Source organism: Pseudonaja textilis, chromosome 1, assembly GCF_049901715.1.
Source record: "Pseudonaja textilis isolate UNSWEBS1 chromosome 1, rPseTex1.2, whole genome shotgun sequence".
Lineage (NCBI taxonomy): Eukaryota > Metazoa > Chordata > Lepidosauria > Squamata > Elapidae > Pseudonaja > Pseudonaja textilis.
This window is the reverse complement of record NC_141990.1, coordinates 263,158,601-263,176,579: the sequence shown is the minus strand read 5'-3', so window position 1 is coordinate 263,176,579 and position 17,979 is coordinate 263,158,601. Positions and strand designations below refer to the sequence as shown.

General features: G+C 39.1%; 1 protein-coding gene across 12 annotated transcripts in view; it reads right to left on the bottom strand.

Moving 5' to 3' along the window:
- Nucleotides 1–17,979, bottom strand: part of DGKZ (diacylglycerol kinase zeta) — a 156,720-nt gene that overhangs the window by 39,399 nt on the left and 99,342 nt on the right. For 8 of the 12 annotated variants that reach the window (XM_087921433.1, XM_087921436.1, XM_087921435.1 and 5 more), the window contains 10 exons: nt 13,107–13,215; nt 12,353–12,448; nt 9,262–9,339; nt 8,806–8,862; nt 7,611–7,679; nt 7,063–7,134; nt 5,611–5,727; nt 5,306–5,377; nt 3,964–4,059; nt 3,797–3,879 (listed from right to left, as the gene is read on the bottom strand). In XM_087921433.1, coding sequence (XP_087777559.1) covers nt 3,797–3,879; nt 3,964–4,059; nt 5,306–5,377; nt 5,611–5,727; nt 7,063–7,134; nt 7,611–7,679; nt 8,806–8,862; nt 9,262–9,339; nt 12,353–12,448; nt 13,107–13,215 — 849 coding nt within the window. Of the gene's footprint in view, nt 1–3,796; nt 3,880–3,963; nt 4,060–5,305; nt 5,378–5,610; nt 5,728–7,062; nt 7,135–7,610; nt 7,680–8,805; nt 8,863–9,261; nt 9,340–12,352; nt 12,449–13,106; nt 13,216–14,465; nt 15,338–17,979 lie in introns of all 12 variants that reach the window. The other 4 variants (XR_003374777.2, XM_026707647.2, XM_026707656.2 and 1 more) reach the window with 1 other exon arrangement.

Here is a 17,979-nt window from a genome sequence, read left to right as displayed (position 1 = left end):
TAAAAGTAGGTTGGTCAGGCTTGATGTCGTTATCTGACAGGCCTCTTTCTGGGGGCTCTGCCTCCAGGCAGGCTTCACTATCTTGAAGTGAGACTGCGTCTACCTGGTCCATTTGATCCTCTCCTTCTCCCTCCTCCTGAACATCTTGTGAATGTATATGGGAAATCAAGGAAAGCTCCCCTTGGGGAGGTACCTGAGAATAATGTAGGTCAGTTCTGCATAGAGATCTTACTGACTGTGAGTCACATTCCGACACTGGGATCTGTCTGGCCATGAGGGATTGTTGCACCCCCACTGCAATTCCTCTGCGGATCCCCAACTCCATCCATGCCTTGTTTCTGGGACCTCATCTGGAAGGAACTCCTCCTGTCTTAAACTGGCCGCCGTTGTCGTGAAGGTTGCTGCAGGGGCTCATCTCGAAGTCTGTGCACTTAATGTTATGGTACCAGGTGGTCGAGATGGCAAGGACAAGTCTAAGGGTATAGGGGTGCATTGAATTTGAGGTTGTGGAGTTGGAGGGGGGGGGCTGGGAAATCCTCTCAGCCTCCCTTGTGTGCCTTTCAATGTGCTTTTCCAATGCTTTTTGGTGTCGGGTGGCATCCTTCTCTGCAGCCTTTGAAGGACCCTTAGCTCTTTTAGACTTGTCTTGGGTCCGTCCCTTGGCTCCACTTCTGCTTGCCATTGCAATCCTCTAAAGTACCTCAGAGATATGAGGTGACTTTATAAATATAGATATAAATATGACTGTATGTATGTATGTATGTGTGTGTGTGTGTGTGTATGTATGTATTATATACACACACATATATATAATTATATATTTCCTAACAGCACACACCCCAAAATCAAGTTCACCATGGAAACGGAAACAAACAACTACCATTTCTAGATGTACTAATCTACAAAAAAACAGATGGCACACTAGGACACACCATATACCAGAAGAAAACATGCACCAACCGCTACCTCAATGCCCAATCCCACCACCACCCAGCACAGATAAACTCAGTGGCCAAAACACTAATCGCCAGAACCAAATGCCTGGCAGACAAGACACATAAAGACTGAACTATGCACCCTGACTAAAGTACTGACAGCTAATGGCTTCCACAAAAGCAAAATCACTGGCTTGATCCACAAAAACACACTGAGACATAATGGAGACCTAGAAGATGAATAGACCTATGAAACAGCTGTCCTGCCCTACATAAGAGGTACTACAGACAAAATCAGTAAAATACTACACAGGCATCACATCAAGACTGCCTTCAAAACAGGCAGAAAAATAGCAGCCATCCTAAGAAACCCCAAAGATAAAATAGACCTGGAAAACGAAGGCATATATGAAGTCCCCTGTGCATCATGCCCTGCCACATACATTGGACAGACCAATAGAAGAATAGGTATCTGCCTGGATGAACACAAAAATGCAGTAAAAAAGCTGGAACACACTTCCTCACTAGTCCAACACACGAAAGCATCGGGTCATAGCATCGACTTCAATGGCACCAAAACCCTAGCCACTATAGAAAAACCCAGCCACAGAATTATTAGAGAAGCCACAGAGATTGAAAAAAGACATGAAAGCATGAATAGAAGAGATGATTCCACCAGACTGTCAATTATTTGGAAGCCTACACTCACAAACAAACAAATCTCCACACCACAAGCCAGGCAAATACCTGGGCACAAACAGATCCCCCCTGATACCTCCAGCTCAAATACACCCCAATCAGGCACCCAGATGAAACCTAGCTTCCTAACAAATGATAGCCGTCCATTTACTCAGAACCAAGGTGCACTAAAAGCCTCCAATACAGGAAACACAATGTTGCCAGCGAATCAAGACACAAAAAAGCCACAAAACAGACAGAAGATATTAGAAACACCAATCAACCAGAACACAGCAAACTCCAAGACCAATAAACACAGACCAAGACTCCCAACCAATCAGGATGAAGACAAAACCATTCTGGCACAGCAGTAGGCTAGCCCCAAATTTAAAACTGAAACGGCTGTGGAAGTCTGACTCACAGACGAATACAATACAGAAGCCTGATGATGGCAGATGAGATTCTGCCGAAACATTGCTACAACTTTAAAAGCACAACTATAATGATGTGGGAAAATATCCAAACAAAGCTGAATGTCATACATGTAAGTACCCGTGAAAACTTAAAACACACACATACACACACACACACACATATATATATTCTTATGTTTTCGTGGGTATTTATATGTATGGTATTTAGGTTTCTTTGGCTATTTTCCCACATCTTAGTTTTTGTGCTTTTATTATAGCGACGTTTCAGCAGAATCTCATCTGCCATCCTCATCCTCAGCCTGAGGATGGCAGATGAGATTCTGCCAAAACGTCGCTATAATAAAAGCACAAATATTAAGACGTGGGAAAATACCCAAAAAACTTAAATACCATACATACATACATACATACATACATACATACATACACGGTTGGCACGTCTGGATGGCTGGCATGTCCGGGCTCCTGTACCACAGCCGGGACAGGGAACCCAATCGATACTCCCCCCCACCTTTTTTTATATGCAATGTCTAGAGTTGAGGCGTTTATATTATTATTGTTGTTCTTGTTGTTGTTTGTATATATTATCTATTTAATAGATTGAATAAAAGTACTTAATGCCTCAATATACTGAGATGATCAAATAAGCCAAATCTCCCAAACCGGAGCTAAAGGGAGTAGAATTGTTCTTTCCCCTGGTCTCTTTGTTTAGAGTTTTGAGGGAATAAAGCCTCTCAACAGTAGGCTGGGAAAAACACCAGCAAAGACCCCATGATGCAACGTGGTATTGGCCCTGTGGCCTGGGAAGTGTGCGCTTAAAATGGTGGATGGTGCCTGGATTAAAGTGGCAGAGATGTATTTTTGGCGCCCAACACAGCAATACCTCGCCGCCCAACTAATTACTAAACAGCTATCATGCAATGAGTGGTGGATAGGGGAGAATCAGGGCTCCAACACCCCCTCCCCTGCATTCTTTTTGGGGAGGAATCGCTTCTGGCCAGGTTTGAGAGAAAGCGCGCTCTTTGTTAAACGGCGTGAAAGCTTGGAAAGGCAATGGCAAGGGCGGAGGCACAGGGAAAGTGGATCGAAGGAAAGGGAAGCTTCGTACTTTGAAAAAGGCACAATTCCCAAATTAGAGTGGCAGGGATCTAAGCCTCTGCCCTTATGGGTGCAAATGCAGCCGGAACATCAGTGGCCATCCGCGATTGTTCCGAATGCTTCTCTTGAATTGCAGTCGGATCTGCTGAGGAAGTTTGGAGAAAATTTTTTGAAAAGCCAATCTGTATATGAAGAATCTATTCACCTCAATTTGTTCCTGCTCCAACCAAGGAAAGCTGCCTATCAAATCAAAGGCTGAGCTAAAACTGGGGGATGCTAGGGAGGAGCCAGGGAGGAGCAACAGTGTCCTACTAACTTAGCCCAGTCTATCCAAGCAGAGACTAAGCACCTCCCACTTTCTGGTTGCTCAATGGAGCAGCTCAATGGAGAATCTCAATTTAAACAGTTGAAAATACTTGTATGGGAATTTCAGTTGTGTTGCCTTGAGATCTACGCTCAGAAGTTCAACAACGTCACCTCATTAAGTACTCTTTAAGATCATTCACTGTTCTAATTCTAAAGTGCCACTCTGCCTATTTTACAAGGCAAATATAAAAAAAATATTTTCCCAATAATTTCAGGTCTGTCTGTGTCAGTTGGAAATGACAAATGTACTTGTGTGTGGTTCAGACTCTTTTAACTGTTACTCACGCTTCTTTGGGACCTCCCTGGCTGAGATCAAAAACTTGCCGAGGGTTGAGATACCACATAAAAGATTGGAATATCTTTGTTCCCTAAAAGAACGGAAGAAAATATGCTGAAGGAGGCTATAAGAGAGCCAATGGAATTTGAGAAATAACATCGGATAAATGATTTACCTGATTCCCACCACTCTTGGGGTTCACAAACACAAGCAGCGGCTTCATGAGAGGTGCTGGAATGGGCTTGATAACAAAGGGTTTCCATCTTCCTTCCTAAAAAAGATGAATTACAGAATGTCAAATGAAGAAATTCAGAGGTTTTACCCATAGGATTTACATTGCATGCATGTTATAGTCACTAAATTCCTTGTACTTCTAATAATCAAAAAAATGGAACAAAAGAAAGTGCTAGGACTGAGAATATGAACAATAATTGGGTTTCATTTTTATAGAAAAGAAGGTCTTTCTTGCCTTTTATGTCAAGGTCTATAAAAACAAGAACAAAAATCATAGAAATGATGGTGATCTAACTACCCTAAAGCCAGCCAAGCATCTACATTTCATCGGAAAAACTGTTTTTAGCTTTTCTTCCCTTTTTGGCTTCAATTCTCATTTTTTCTAAGCAATAAACAATCTCCTTTTGTTTTGGATTATCTGGTGTGAAAGAGCAAAACATCCATAGACCTCTATATCTGAGCAGAGCTACAAATATTTGAAGAAATGCAACAGCTGTGCTGGATAAGATCAGTCTTACCCAGTTCAGCTTTCTATGCCCAAATTAAGACAATTAGGGATGCCTATAAGCAAATCTTAAGTGCGGTGATATCTCCTTGTTCTCCAGCAACCAGCATTCTGAAGGTCTATGGGGACAACCTCTAGCCTTTGTAATCAATAACTACAAGCAATCCTCCTTTCAGTGAAAATGTTTAGTATTTTCTGGAATCAAGACACTATTAAATAGCTTCCTTTGCTGCTTTTAATGCATATTTATAAGGAATGACTAATTTTTATCACTATCTGTAAGCAGGATAGTGCAGTTTTACTACACATTTAGAGAAAGGTATTTTCTCTTTTAATATTTAGCATAATAACCAAGGGGTGATAACAGGATCCTGCTAAGGCTCTCGAACGTCTCATCCCAGCATGGCCACTGATAGAGGCTAGTGGGTTGATAGTCCAGCAACATCTGGAGAGTCGCATGTTTTTCACCTCTGTGTTAAATGCCATTGTCCAATTTGCTTCAGTTCTGTTGGACTATTTTTCCTTAGTCTTTAGGAAAAGTTACTGGTTTGCAAATATTTTATTAGGGTCTGGCTGGAAGAAAACAGAAGGCAGTTCTTTGCATTGAGCACAGAGGAGGAGGCATTAAAAATGTATTTTCCCCATTTGTTTTAACAAATTAATGCTCAAAAGTACAAAAAAACATTAGCCAATTTCCCAGGATTTTTTTTTCTCCTATTTTTTCTTTAGGACTGCTTGCTCTTCATTTTGTTCCTTGTATTCTTTCAAGTTCTCTGACCTCAGGTCCCTTCTTGCTGGATTTCCGTTTGAAGGAAGTCCTTTTCTTCTTCTTACTTGACTTCAGAGGGTTCTAGAGAGAGAAGAGGGAGGGGGACAGGAAGAACAAACCATGTAAATCTGGAGTTAATTTAAAGTACCTCCACCACATACCAGAAGTGTTAAGACTGCAATTCCCTGAATTCTGTTGGGAACTTTGAGCGTTAACTCTTAATGCATACAGAAGCGCTTGGGCCTAAATAAGGATAAGTGGCTTTAGGGGAGAAATTTGCACAGGGATGAAGAAAACATAAAATTGCAACATACTTGGGGATGACGGACACGCAAAATCCAGGTGGGAGGGATGACAACAGCAGCATGTGCCCCCAATGAGCAGGGCTCTTCAATGTGCTGCAGCATGAAGCACGAAACTTTGCTGTGATACTGAAAAGGAGCAAAAGAACAGAATCGATTAACAACAATTGCTGCCTCTGTGAGCCTGTTTCCAATACTGGACTAGTGTATATAATATATATAATATAGAGAGTTTATATAATAAACTCCCAGGACTTCATGGTTTAGCACAACTCCTGAACCTGACTTGGATGAAAACTTTCAGATGTAGCTCAACTAGATTAGAATATTTAGAACTGACAGTAATAGAGCTGTAACACAGCAGTCTATTATCCACTGCAATGTAAAGAAATAATTTAAAAAAAAGATTTCAGGAATTTTAATTTGAAGTTTCTTCCTCCTGCCCTATTGAATAACCAGAAACTTGGCTCAGTGCTTAGTGACCCCTGAAGTTTTTGAAAGTCATTGTACATTTGGCCTGGTCTGAGAACTTATAGTTCCTGTTTTGTCTGCCTGAACCTTTACAGGAAGACTGCTGAGTTAGTGGGAACGATGGTACTATTTTAGGATGCTAGGGAGTTTCTTTTATATTTCCCTTTGCAGGAGTTAACATTTCTACAGGTAAAAACACTCCTATGTCAGAATATTAATACAGAAGGGAACATTTAGCTTTGCATCTCTCTCCCTCTCTCTATCTCTATAAAAACAATCTTGTGTTTTTCAAAAAAGGTGTCCTGCAATTCTACATTCAGATTTTTTTTTTTACTACCAGTCAAGCCAACAATACTCTAGGGAAATATATAAGAAAGTAAAAAGTGAGTGACTAGTTTCTGCATTACTACAGGTAATCCTCGCTTATTAACTATAGTACCTCATTTTATAATTGTTCAAAGTTACAATGATTGAAAAAAAAGCTCTGCAACCAATCTTCATATCTAGAACCATTACAATATCCCGTGATCATGTAATCGCCATCTGTGTGCTTCACAACTGGTTTTCAAGAAGCAGAATTAAAACAGAACATAGAAGTGAAATCTAAAATCACTGTCATACAATGTGCCAATTAATGACTGTGGTGATTTGCTTAACAATGGAAGCAGAAGTGAGTTTTTATGTCTTGTGCAGTCACACGCTTTTTCATTTAGAAGCTGTGGTGCTCAGCGACAGAGTAGCTGGTCCTGGTTGTCATTATTCCTCACTCTGAACAGATCTCTTCCCAACATTATTCCCTCCCCCCATTTTCTCCTTGAAGTGTAGTCAAGAACTTACAATGATAAAAGCACAAAATTTTTACATATACAAGTAAAATCATGACGCAAAAACTAATTTAAAAAACTCCAATAAATAGCACATCATTTTCTGGGGCAAATGGAAGCAGAGAAAAAGAGAATAATATTGTGGTAGACAAATACATGCTGCACTCACTGCCTGCTTACACCAGGAACAGCTGATGGCTACAATTTCCTTGCTGTGGAAGGCAAATTTCTGCTGGAAGCCCTGAACAGACGAAGAAAAAAAACATCAATTATTCAAGTTTCCTTTTTCATTTTATATTACAGTGAAAAGTATAAAGTCTACTAAATAACCATATTTTTGTGTGTCGCAACAGATATACATTTATAAATTTTGTACACATATGTCCTTCAATCACACAATTCTGGAATTTTGTGAAGGTTAACTTTTGGAAACCCAATGAATTATGAATTAGCAGTGTGATCCAGAGATGTAGTTAAACAGTGTGTAGAAAAAACTTATCAAAATCAGAAAGATAATAGTTCATAAAACTCAATCACACTGTATATAGCACTTTTTTTATTTGGTAGAATAAAGAATATTATGCGAAGATACAAGCCCAATATTGTTTCTTACCAGTTCCATACTAAACTTGGCTCCTCTAAAACAAAACCCCTCTCTTTCTCTCTATATATATAATTTGATAAAATCCTGATACATATAAACACTATTTTCCTCACCTTTCCACATTGTCGACATTTCCCTTCCTGGCGTCTCCGATGTACCCAATGATGCCGCACAACAGTAGGCTACAGAGAAAGAGGAGAGTGATTTCAGGAAAAAAGAAATAAAGGAACAGGAAGGAACACAACCGCTTTCAATGCTGCTAAATATTAAGCTGTTGGTATTCTGGTAAGAGCTGGCAAATGAAGACAGGCATTAGATACCATTCACTGTTTGTTCTTGTTGGGAGGTAGGGGAAATGTTGCATAAGTGACCTTAGAAATTAATTCTTTTATTCTTCATCTGAGTTTAAAGACAAGCACTGCCTTTCTTATCAAGAGTAGATGCTGCCTCAGGTTTTTCTGTTACACAAACAGCACAAAATGCTCGTCACATTTCCCCAAATGGAATGTAGTCCCGTTTATCTTCAAGAAGAGAAATACGGTTATCTCTTGCATTGTAATACTGTATTAGTACAATATGGTTTCTGCAGGCTTTAAACAGCACCCATCATATACAAAACCATGCAAAGATTCTGTCAATATTGTTAATGAAACACTTATATAGCTTGGGAACTAACACCCTGGAACAAGTTTAAAAAATAGAGTTAATGCAGATGAATAAAAGCTATCTAATGACTGGAAAAAGTCAACCGTCTTGTGGCAAAGTTGGACTTACTTTCAGAGTCACTATTCTTATAAAAATTTGCAGGTTATACTAGCAAAATATCAAGTATAAGATTACTGAAATATTATATTTATAAAGTAGTTCATTAATATATATTTGGTGTATGAATACCGTAAGTAATAGTTCTAAAAATGAACAAAGGCAATAACTAACCAGATAGCATGCATTTATTCATTTATTCCTATAGCTGGTATCTTATTATTTTCTTTAAGAAAATCTATCCATGACCATTATGTATGCAATTCTTGAACCAGAGTGACTGCTTAGCACAGTATTTATTACTTCTCACTATCTGAATATATATATATTCTCGAAGATAAGAAGGCATGCGTCATAGTATCTTTTCTATTCCAAAAACATTCATATTTTATTTCCATGGAAAAGTATAGCTTTAGACTTGGCTACAATTCCCTGCTTCAAATTTAGGCCAAACATTTTAAATGCATTGGGATGAAGCTGCATATTTTAAAAAATCCCCCAATTTCAACAATGCTACAAATCCTAACTAGTTCATGCAATTCTTACCTCCCGGATATTCCTTGATCCAGATTCTCTAAAGGAAGGCTTGCATCGGAAATTAATCTGAGGATTTAACAGAAGGAGGATTTAATCCTATGAATAACAGTCTATTTTTATATTTTTTTCTGTTATTCCTCCCTCTAAATAGCTTCGATGAAAAAATAAGCAGAAGAATATATGAAACTACAGGACATGCAATTTGAATTAGTCTAGCTCAGTACATTCTTCTCTAAATAGCAGTAATACAAGGTACCTCCAACCAGGATTATTTAACTGGCAATGTCTAGATTGAAATTAATTTAGACTTAACTGAATCTAGGGCCTTCAGAATACTAAGCTAGGATCAAAGAATTAAAAGAAAAGAAATTAAGTCCTATGATTTTATTTTATTAGGTTTCAGATTTTGGTTGTGGCAAGATGGAATCAAATACAGCAGAGCATTTTTCATGATGGTTTACTCACTTTTTCTAACTGTTCTATGCAGGGTGTGTGGACTACAATTTTGCAGGCTGCACATTTGCGCTTGGACATAGGTTTTTGCTGCAACAAAGGAAACATAATATTTATACCATCAACCAGCGCTTGAGAAGATTGCAAATTGTCAAGAAAAATGATTCGATGGAATAAATTCTAACATATGAAAAAACCTTGCAGATAAAAGCCATTTTTTTTAGTCTGCATGTTTCCATCCTTATACAAATGCCAGGCAAGGAAAGCAATGACTTGAGATAGGGAGCGCAATGTCTTCCCCATTTCTTGATCATAGTGAATCAAACAGAATTCAGGAAGAAGCAAATAAATCTGAATTAGATTGTAATCCCCCAAACAGATGTTTAATAAAGAGATATTTTTATATGTATTTTTATATATTTCTGCTGTGAGTTGTCCAGAGATGTGTTTTAAGTTAGGTGGCCATAAAAGTCTTTTTGATAAATGAATACATTCATCATTCTGTTAACTTGGTCGTCACTTTTCAAGCATCACAGAATGAATAAATTGCAAACTATTAAAACATTTAAATGCATCAAATGAAAACTGTCAGTCCAACATCAGACATCTCACTACTTTTTCTCATGTTTTTCTTTATTAGGAAATTTTTCTTTTCACGAATGTTTACTTTTCAAAAATTACAAATGCATACTACATATTTATTTTGCTTTGTATATGAATACAATATTTAGAATAAATTATTTGACTGAGAGAGATTAAGATCAAGATTGTGCAATAGTAGGGAACTCTAAAAAATTGCTTCTGCTTTTAAAGAAAAATTCTGGGAGAGAAAAAATGCCATCAAATATTCAACAGAAAGCACAGTGAGATTTGGGGAGGGAAATAAACACTCAGAATTATCAACAACATCAACAATTAGTGACACTATAGAGTTATCAACAATTTTACAGACTCATTCAGCAAATGTTGAATGTCACAAACAAAATTTTAGTTTGGTCTTCATTTCTAATAATGGACAGATTGTTGTTTTGAAGCAGCTGGGACAACTGATGTAATTAGGCAGATAATGCAAAGCAGATCAATTGTCTAAAGTCATATTTAATGGGCCTTTGTCTACAACAGGCACTATTTCTTGCAAATGATTTCTAAAATTGAGGTTTTACTGTACACATTTATATTGATTCAGACAGGTGGGCTGGTATATACTGTAGTAGCTTATCTAATCTCTAATGGGCAGCAGTTCCACCTTTAATCTTATTTATTCAAGCTTGTTATAGCCACTCAAGTCCAATAAACTCCGGATAGCACAAAAAACAAAAACAATCTATAAAAACAGATAAAACATAACAAAACAGCCCAGACCGAAATCATCTCACAAGCAATACGAATCAAACAAAACAGGCTCCAGAAAATACAATAATACATTAACTCCAGGTCTGGGACCAAAGCCAGATTTTAAGAGCTTTCTGTGATCCTAGGAGAAAAGGAGCTGTCCTTCCTTGAGGACTACTTCTTCCATATATAAGCAATTACTTTTATACTGGAGTAGGCTTTTCTGTTGCTATTTGAAACTAGATATCATTATTACAATCACCATCATTAAAAAGGAACAATAGTTTTTCAAGGGCTACAGGGATTTTGCATGACATAGGCAGATCTGAAATTTCTGGCCTGCTGGGAAGGAGAGCTGGAGATAGACTTGAAATAAATTCAGATCAGATCAGATCAGATGCTATTCTGGATACTGAGTTCTCTTTAGCATTGCCTAGACATAATTCACCATTATCTTGGCTCCTAGCAAGCATACTCATCTTCCATCTCCCTGATGATATGCTGAAAAAGCTCACTAGAGCATCTGTGACTGTGGTCTGGAATCAGCTTTTACATTCCCTAAGCCTATAAGATATTCTTATTTTGAGATTTATCTTGTCAAATTAAAGGGGAAAAAAAGATTGCTAAAAATATAATAGGGCTGTCAATTTGAGGAGGCGTGGGGGAGATTACTACTTTGGGGATAGGACAACATTCCCCATGAATCCATAATCGGACAATAGTTTAGCAGATGTACTCCTAGATTTTGGCAAAATTCTTCTCATGCCCATTTCCTACTGAGGTAGAAGTCCTCTTCCCTTGAGAGTTTTGCAGAAAAGGTGGTGAAACTTCCTATGCAACTAAGACTGCTGAAAACAATATAAATTCACAATTCATATAGAAAAAGAAAACTGAAACTGAAGATTTTGCCAAAACTGTTCTGCTTTTATAAAGAAGTATTAATACAGGTGTCACTGAAACAATCCTTTCCAGTTGCTGGAAAGATGCTGACAATTTTCAGTTTTATGTCTCCTTCCCTACTTATTATAAAGACTGCAAAAATAGGTTGCAGCAAAGTTCAGAAAAGATAGCTCATTCCATGGATTTACTTCAAGATTCAGGAGGATGCACACATCCTTAAGAAGCAGGCTTGCAAAATGAAAGGCTTATTGGTTCCAGGATCGATCCTGAATGGCTGCATATCAGCTGGATGCATCTTACCTTACATGACTGAAGTCCAAGAATTTGTTTCCTACAGAAACAAATACTTCTGTACAGACCTCTGTGCACTTGGCCACCCATTTGGCAGGTCTTGCCACAAGAACATTTGACACCAGTCAGGATTTTGGCTTTTTGGGGGGTGGGGGGTGGGGGGGTGGGGGAGGAATGGGGCTCACACTGTAGAACAAAATGCTACTAGGGCAGAAGAAGGCTCCTCTTTGCTGGCACATAGGAAGCAGCTTAAAATTACTTATTCATCCAGAGTATTTAATATTATTGTCATAATTTTCAAATTTTTATTCATATGGTATTTTAATAAATGTTAAAATAATGGTTTTTGAACTGTTATAAATCTTTCTAAGTCATGAGAGGTGTGTACGACATATAAAGTGTAAATCAATTCCGTAAAATGAGCATGTTTCCTTTTTTTCATGCATCAGTCTGAACATATCAAATATATTTCTATACTGTTTTAATACTTTTCATGTGTCTGATTTCTCCACTAGATGGTGATATAATCTCATATAGTCTTGAAGTTTACCAGACAGTGGAAGTTTCTTACAAAACTTACCAGCATTTTTGACACACAGTTTTGTTCCCCCACATAGCAGAAGTCCCCAGAGACGTTGGTTTCAAACCAGATGTGCTCCCCATAAACTGCAGTCTCCTGAAAGACAGAGGCAATTTAGAACTCCAGGCAAAATTATACTAAGTTTACAACCTGCCCAGTTTTCCATCATTGTCTACTCTGGTTCAAGGACTTATTTCTTAAATACAGCCTGATAATGAACTGAAAAGAGGCATATTATCTTAATCATACCAGGGATGCATCCTTCTGGTGATGCGTTATTGCAGCAACAGAGAAATGGGAATACACATGAACCACATGATGGGACATCATCACGCTTCCGCTTCTCTATGTTGTTTCCACTTCCAACAGGATCCCTGGAGGCACAGTGGTTAGAATGCACTATTCCAGGCTAACTCTGCCCACAGTCTGAAGTTCGATCCTGATGGGCTCAAGGTTGACTCAGCTTTCCATCCTTCCGAGGTCAGTAAAATGAGGACCCAGAGTGTAGGGGGCAATAGGCTGACTCTGTAAACCGCTTAGAGAGAGGGCTGTAAAGCACCATGAAGCAGTATATAAGTCTAAGCACTATTGCTATTGCTATCTCAAGCAATCTGACTGTGACGCACTCTGTGGTCAAAGATACTCTCTGCTTCTACCCTTAAAGACCAACCATGTGGGGACTTGATAGTTGCAGCCCAGCTAATGACAGAGAAACAATCCATTCTTCTTTCGTTCACCCAAGGCAGGAACTTACACTCCAGTCAACAGAATTACGAATCTCCCTCTCTGAGTCACTTCTTAAGGCGAATGTGGGGGTTGGCTGGGCTACCATGTGCTGGAGACCTGACTTGGCAATGGCTTTTCTGAAAGACAAGAAGAAGAGTGGCCGTGAGGGCATTTCGTTCACACAAAATAGGCCATATATGTATTATATTTAAAACCTTGATGCTAAATAAGGGCATTTTTTTTTAAAAAAAAGAAGAAGAGTACTCTATAGTCATGTATACCGAACCTGTTTAATTCGGTCAACACACTTTGCTACTGGTTCAAAAGCCAGTATTTGGGGGAACAGAGAGCTTTCTCTACTAAATGCCTAGCAATGTCATGCATTCTTGTAATTCTCACTGCCAGGTAAGCACCTTTTGGCTTCATTGGTCCTACAACCAACTAGTATTAGAAAGGTTTCATTGGGTGCTGCAGCCTATCCGTCCGTACAAGGCTTGTTCTTTGGGTGCTAGGAACATCCATGGCTGGAGAGCCTTGCTTTATCAGCTCCTTTTTCTTGAATGACTGACTAGGCAGGGTTTAAAAACTGTTCCACATTTGCCTGAGCTACAGTATTTGCACAAAAAGGGGTTGTCTGGGGTTAAAGCTAATTCTATTTCTCAGCTGCTGACTGAGCTATGGGGTTTGCACCATACACTTACTTTGTCCTTATCCCATTATAATAAGTGTGTTCTGTAAGCCCAACCTGATGAAAAATTACACCGGGGATAGAGAATCATTTTTCTGAAAGGCTAGAGGGGAAAAAAATCCTAATATATGCAATTACACAGGCTGTAAGATCACTGAGAAGATGAACCAGAGTCCAATTTTCTGTTGGACATAATTATGCATAATTATTTAAAGTTGGGGTTTTTTGGGAGGGCGGGGGGGGGGGAGATGAACGTTGTTTAAAAATAAAAAAAAACAGTTAACATTATATTTGACTTTTAATTTCTAGTTTTCTACCCTTGTAGTTTCCAGATGTCTAGACTATAGCACCCAGCTAGCAGTCAATACTCATGCAATTCTGGGAATTGCAGTCCCAGAACAACCTGAAACTATTTACCAGAACAAGAAAATACTATGTAAAGCAAGGATAAAGGCAGCTAGTAAAATGCTAGTCTCAGGAATGTCAGATTCAGATATTTATTTTATTGTGATTGGGCAGTTTAGTCTCTCATTAATGCACTCAATGCAATCTCTTTGGAAATAGAATTCAGCCTCCAAAAGTAATGAATCTGAATGAGCATTCCCGCTGCCATAGTTTCTCCTCCCTACTCATCCCCTCCCCTCCACCGTCATCAGTTCCAGCCAAATGATTTTAAAACCACCCATAAGCCATACATACGTCAAAAGGGCATGGTAGCCTTCAGAGGAGTCACTGCCACAGCTGCTGAGGGCAGGATCCATTCCCAAGCATTTATGGGTACTCAGTGGCAGCCAACTTGTTCCAACAGGCACCTTCCACCTCCTGGCAGCCCTTTCAAAACTGCATGGCTGAAGCAAAGCACTTGTCTTGGAGGTTTCGCCTGACCACCGCCGCTGGTTGAAGTATCTGTAGCGGCCTTGAAGCCCGTAGGCTGCTCTGCTGTGCACAAATTCTGCAGGAAGGAGGTGGGAGGATCTGCGGCGTAGGTAATAAGGGTCTCGTAGGAAAGGTCTTAAATCGGGAACATGTTGGATTGGGGGAATGGGATATAGTGGGCACTCAGTCTGCAGTTCCTTCTTTTCAAACTCTGCTCCTTCAGATCCTGAGGAAAGTGTTTCCTCACTCCAGTCACTGTCCACCATCTCATCTTTAGGGGACTCTGAGCTGGAGCTTTCAGGACAATGTGACTGCCTCCTTTCTTCTTCTTTGTACACTTGGATGAGACTGGCTAGCAGCAAAGAGGGCCCTATGAGATGAGTATCTATGGTATGCGCATGGCCCCCACGCTTCTTCTGGACAGAGAATCTAGGGCTCATGCAAGGGGTGGTGGTACTAGATCGCCTCCGGGAACACAACCTACGCTTGCGTGAGGAGCCCAAGCAAGACATCTCTTGCAGCTGAGCACTGGATCTGCGCCGGCGTTCCACAAGTATGGTAGAGGGTTGACCTACCACAGAACGCCGCCTCGCTCTGCTCGCAGGCAAGGTCACCATACTGGAGCGTTGGGGCCCTGATGATGCAATCTTCCTCCTGAAGTGCTTTTTGAAAAAGGATTCCATGGAGCTTAGGGGCTGTTAACAAAAAAGTATACGTTTTCAATGTGGGGCTCACTTTTTCCACCTAACTATCTAAAGTACTCCTGAATGTCTAATGATAGACACTTCCAGGCCTTCGGTTCCAGCTCCTTAATGGTTACAAGCATTAATCAAACTTTTGAAGCCATATACTGCTCTGCGTCAAAGAGCCAGCCACCTGGAGTTCTAAAACTCTCCGAACTGTGTAATACCAAGACACTGAGGCAAGTAAACCATCCAGTTCACCATAAACACCAAGGATGAAAGAAGCTGATTACCGAAACAGCTCTGAGAAAAGGAAACTTAGTGGATATTGAAATTGAGAGAACTGTTCCATGCATGCTAATTACATTCAGATCATCAACATGTGGGTTTTTTTAGAATTTAGTGAGTAGGTAAGCAGGAGGTTGAGGTGTTGGTAATTCTCATAATGAACAGATATGCTCACATACCACAAATTTGGCTGTCCACTTTACACATAAAAAGTAAAACAGATCCATGTAAAATACAGTCCTTTGACTATGCATATAAACATACAACGAAAGCAGCAAAGCTAACCTTATCAACAGGAAAGCTGATTGGATTACATCCCTAACCCTAATTTCTCTCATTTCTACATTACCCATCTCACCTAAGTGACTCTAACTGCTTTATAAACAACATCATAAAATAATATAAAAACATGACCGAGCAGAGTTAAAAAAAATAAAAATCAAAGTTAAAAAGGCTAAAAAGTTAACCAGGCAGAGGCAGCACCTTCAAGCTACCAGCTATCCCCAAGATTGTATGACATTCTTAGACAGACAGACAGACAGACACACACACACACAGATGCTAATTGGCAGAACAAGGCTTTAATACTTTTCTGGAAGGACAGGAGAGTAGGGGTTCACCTCACCCCTGGGAATAAGAGGATCCAAAGGGCAGGAGCAATGGCAGAGATGTTTTCTTCCTAGTTCTCATCAATCAAACCATCTCACTGGGTATCTATGTAGATTCTCAGTCATCCAGGTCATGGTTGTCCCAAAGGTTCATTTTCAAGAGGCAACTGGACTTTCTTGTTTTTCTTAGAAGATGTTTTGCTTCTCATCCAAGAAGCTTCTTCAGCTCTGACTGGATGGTGGGGAAGAGCTGAAGAAGCTTCTTGGATGAGAAGCAAAGCGTCTTCTAAGGAAAACAAGAAAGTCCAGTTGCCTCTTGAAAAAGGCACCTTTGGGACGATCTGACTCAGTGGGATGGGTGGACATATTTAGGATGAGATGGTTCCTCAGGTAACCTGGTCCCATGCCACAAAGGGCTTTAAAGGTGATAACCAATATTTTGAATTGGACCCAGAAGCAAACTGTGTAGGTTTTTTCCAAACCCCATCTCTCCTTTTCTTTTTTATTTTTTTAATAGCTTGGGCGAAATGGAGAGAAATGTATCAGCTGAATCAGTTTGATGCCTTTCAGCTGTCCAAGGAAAACCCAAGTGTTTCCTGTTTAATGAAAAATAAACCTCATTTTACAATGTTGGTATAAACTAAAGTAATCCGAGACAAACTGGAAATGAGGCAAAGCTGTAGTATGGGAAATCCAAGAAGCAATAGCCAAGATCCCTTGACAGCAAGAAAAGGAATAACAAGAATTCCAAACATTCAGACATATTCAATTTTATAAATAGCAATTCCACCATGTATTAAAAAATCACATTGTGGTCAAAATGGAGATTGTATCAACAGTTCCTTCAGATTATCATGCATTTCTAAGTTTGAAAAATAATACAAGTAGCAATTGGAGAATTCTCCATGTGTATAAGATTCTATTTTCAGAGGAATGACAGTATGGAAAAGGCAATTACTTTTCCATACTCCATACTTTATATTTCAAGTATAAAAAGTAGTTTATCTACCTTTTATGTGCATTAAAACTGCCAGTTACACACTTTGAACTGAAAATGTGGAATAATTACAGTATATAGAAAGTGTTCTTCTATCTGCAGCTATTTTAGTGGCAGTACAATTCCTATTTCTACTGTCCTCTGGTTTAAATCTAGTTGAGTATGCTTACTAGTAGTCCTTGTTTAGTGACTGCCTTGTAAAGTAACCTTTCACAGTTATGATAGTGGTGACAGAGACAATGGCATTTCACTCAATTCTAACTTTGTGACCAGTCCTCGCATTTATGACCCTTATTTCAGCTTATGAAATAAGATCATAAGCATAGCTGTGGTTTCATTAATAATGGTTTCACTTAATGACCGAGTTGCCAGTACCAATTGTGATTGCTCAACATGGACTATCTAGTATTTAACCACTATCTAGTGGTTGCTCAACATGGACTATCTAAATTTAGAACTATTGCATTTGGGAGCACCTGCTTTTATCTAAATTCTGGTGTGTACAAAACAAACTCCTAATATGTACAAAATGACATCTATATTTTCCTATTCTTGCACATTCTTAATGATGAATACATGTATTATGGAATAATAATACTAGAACACAATCTATCCTGCTTCAAAACAGACGATAATCCACAAAGTTTAAACCATAATAAACATTCAGTCTTTCAGAAAGTCCAAAATTATTAATTGGTTTTATGGCAACACAGCTGTTTTCCTTGTTGACAAAACTGGTGATTAAAACTAGCATAAAAAAT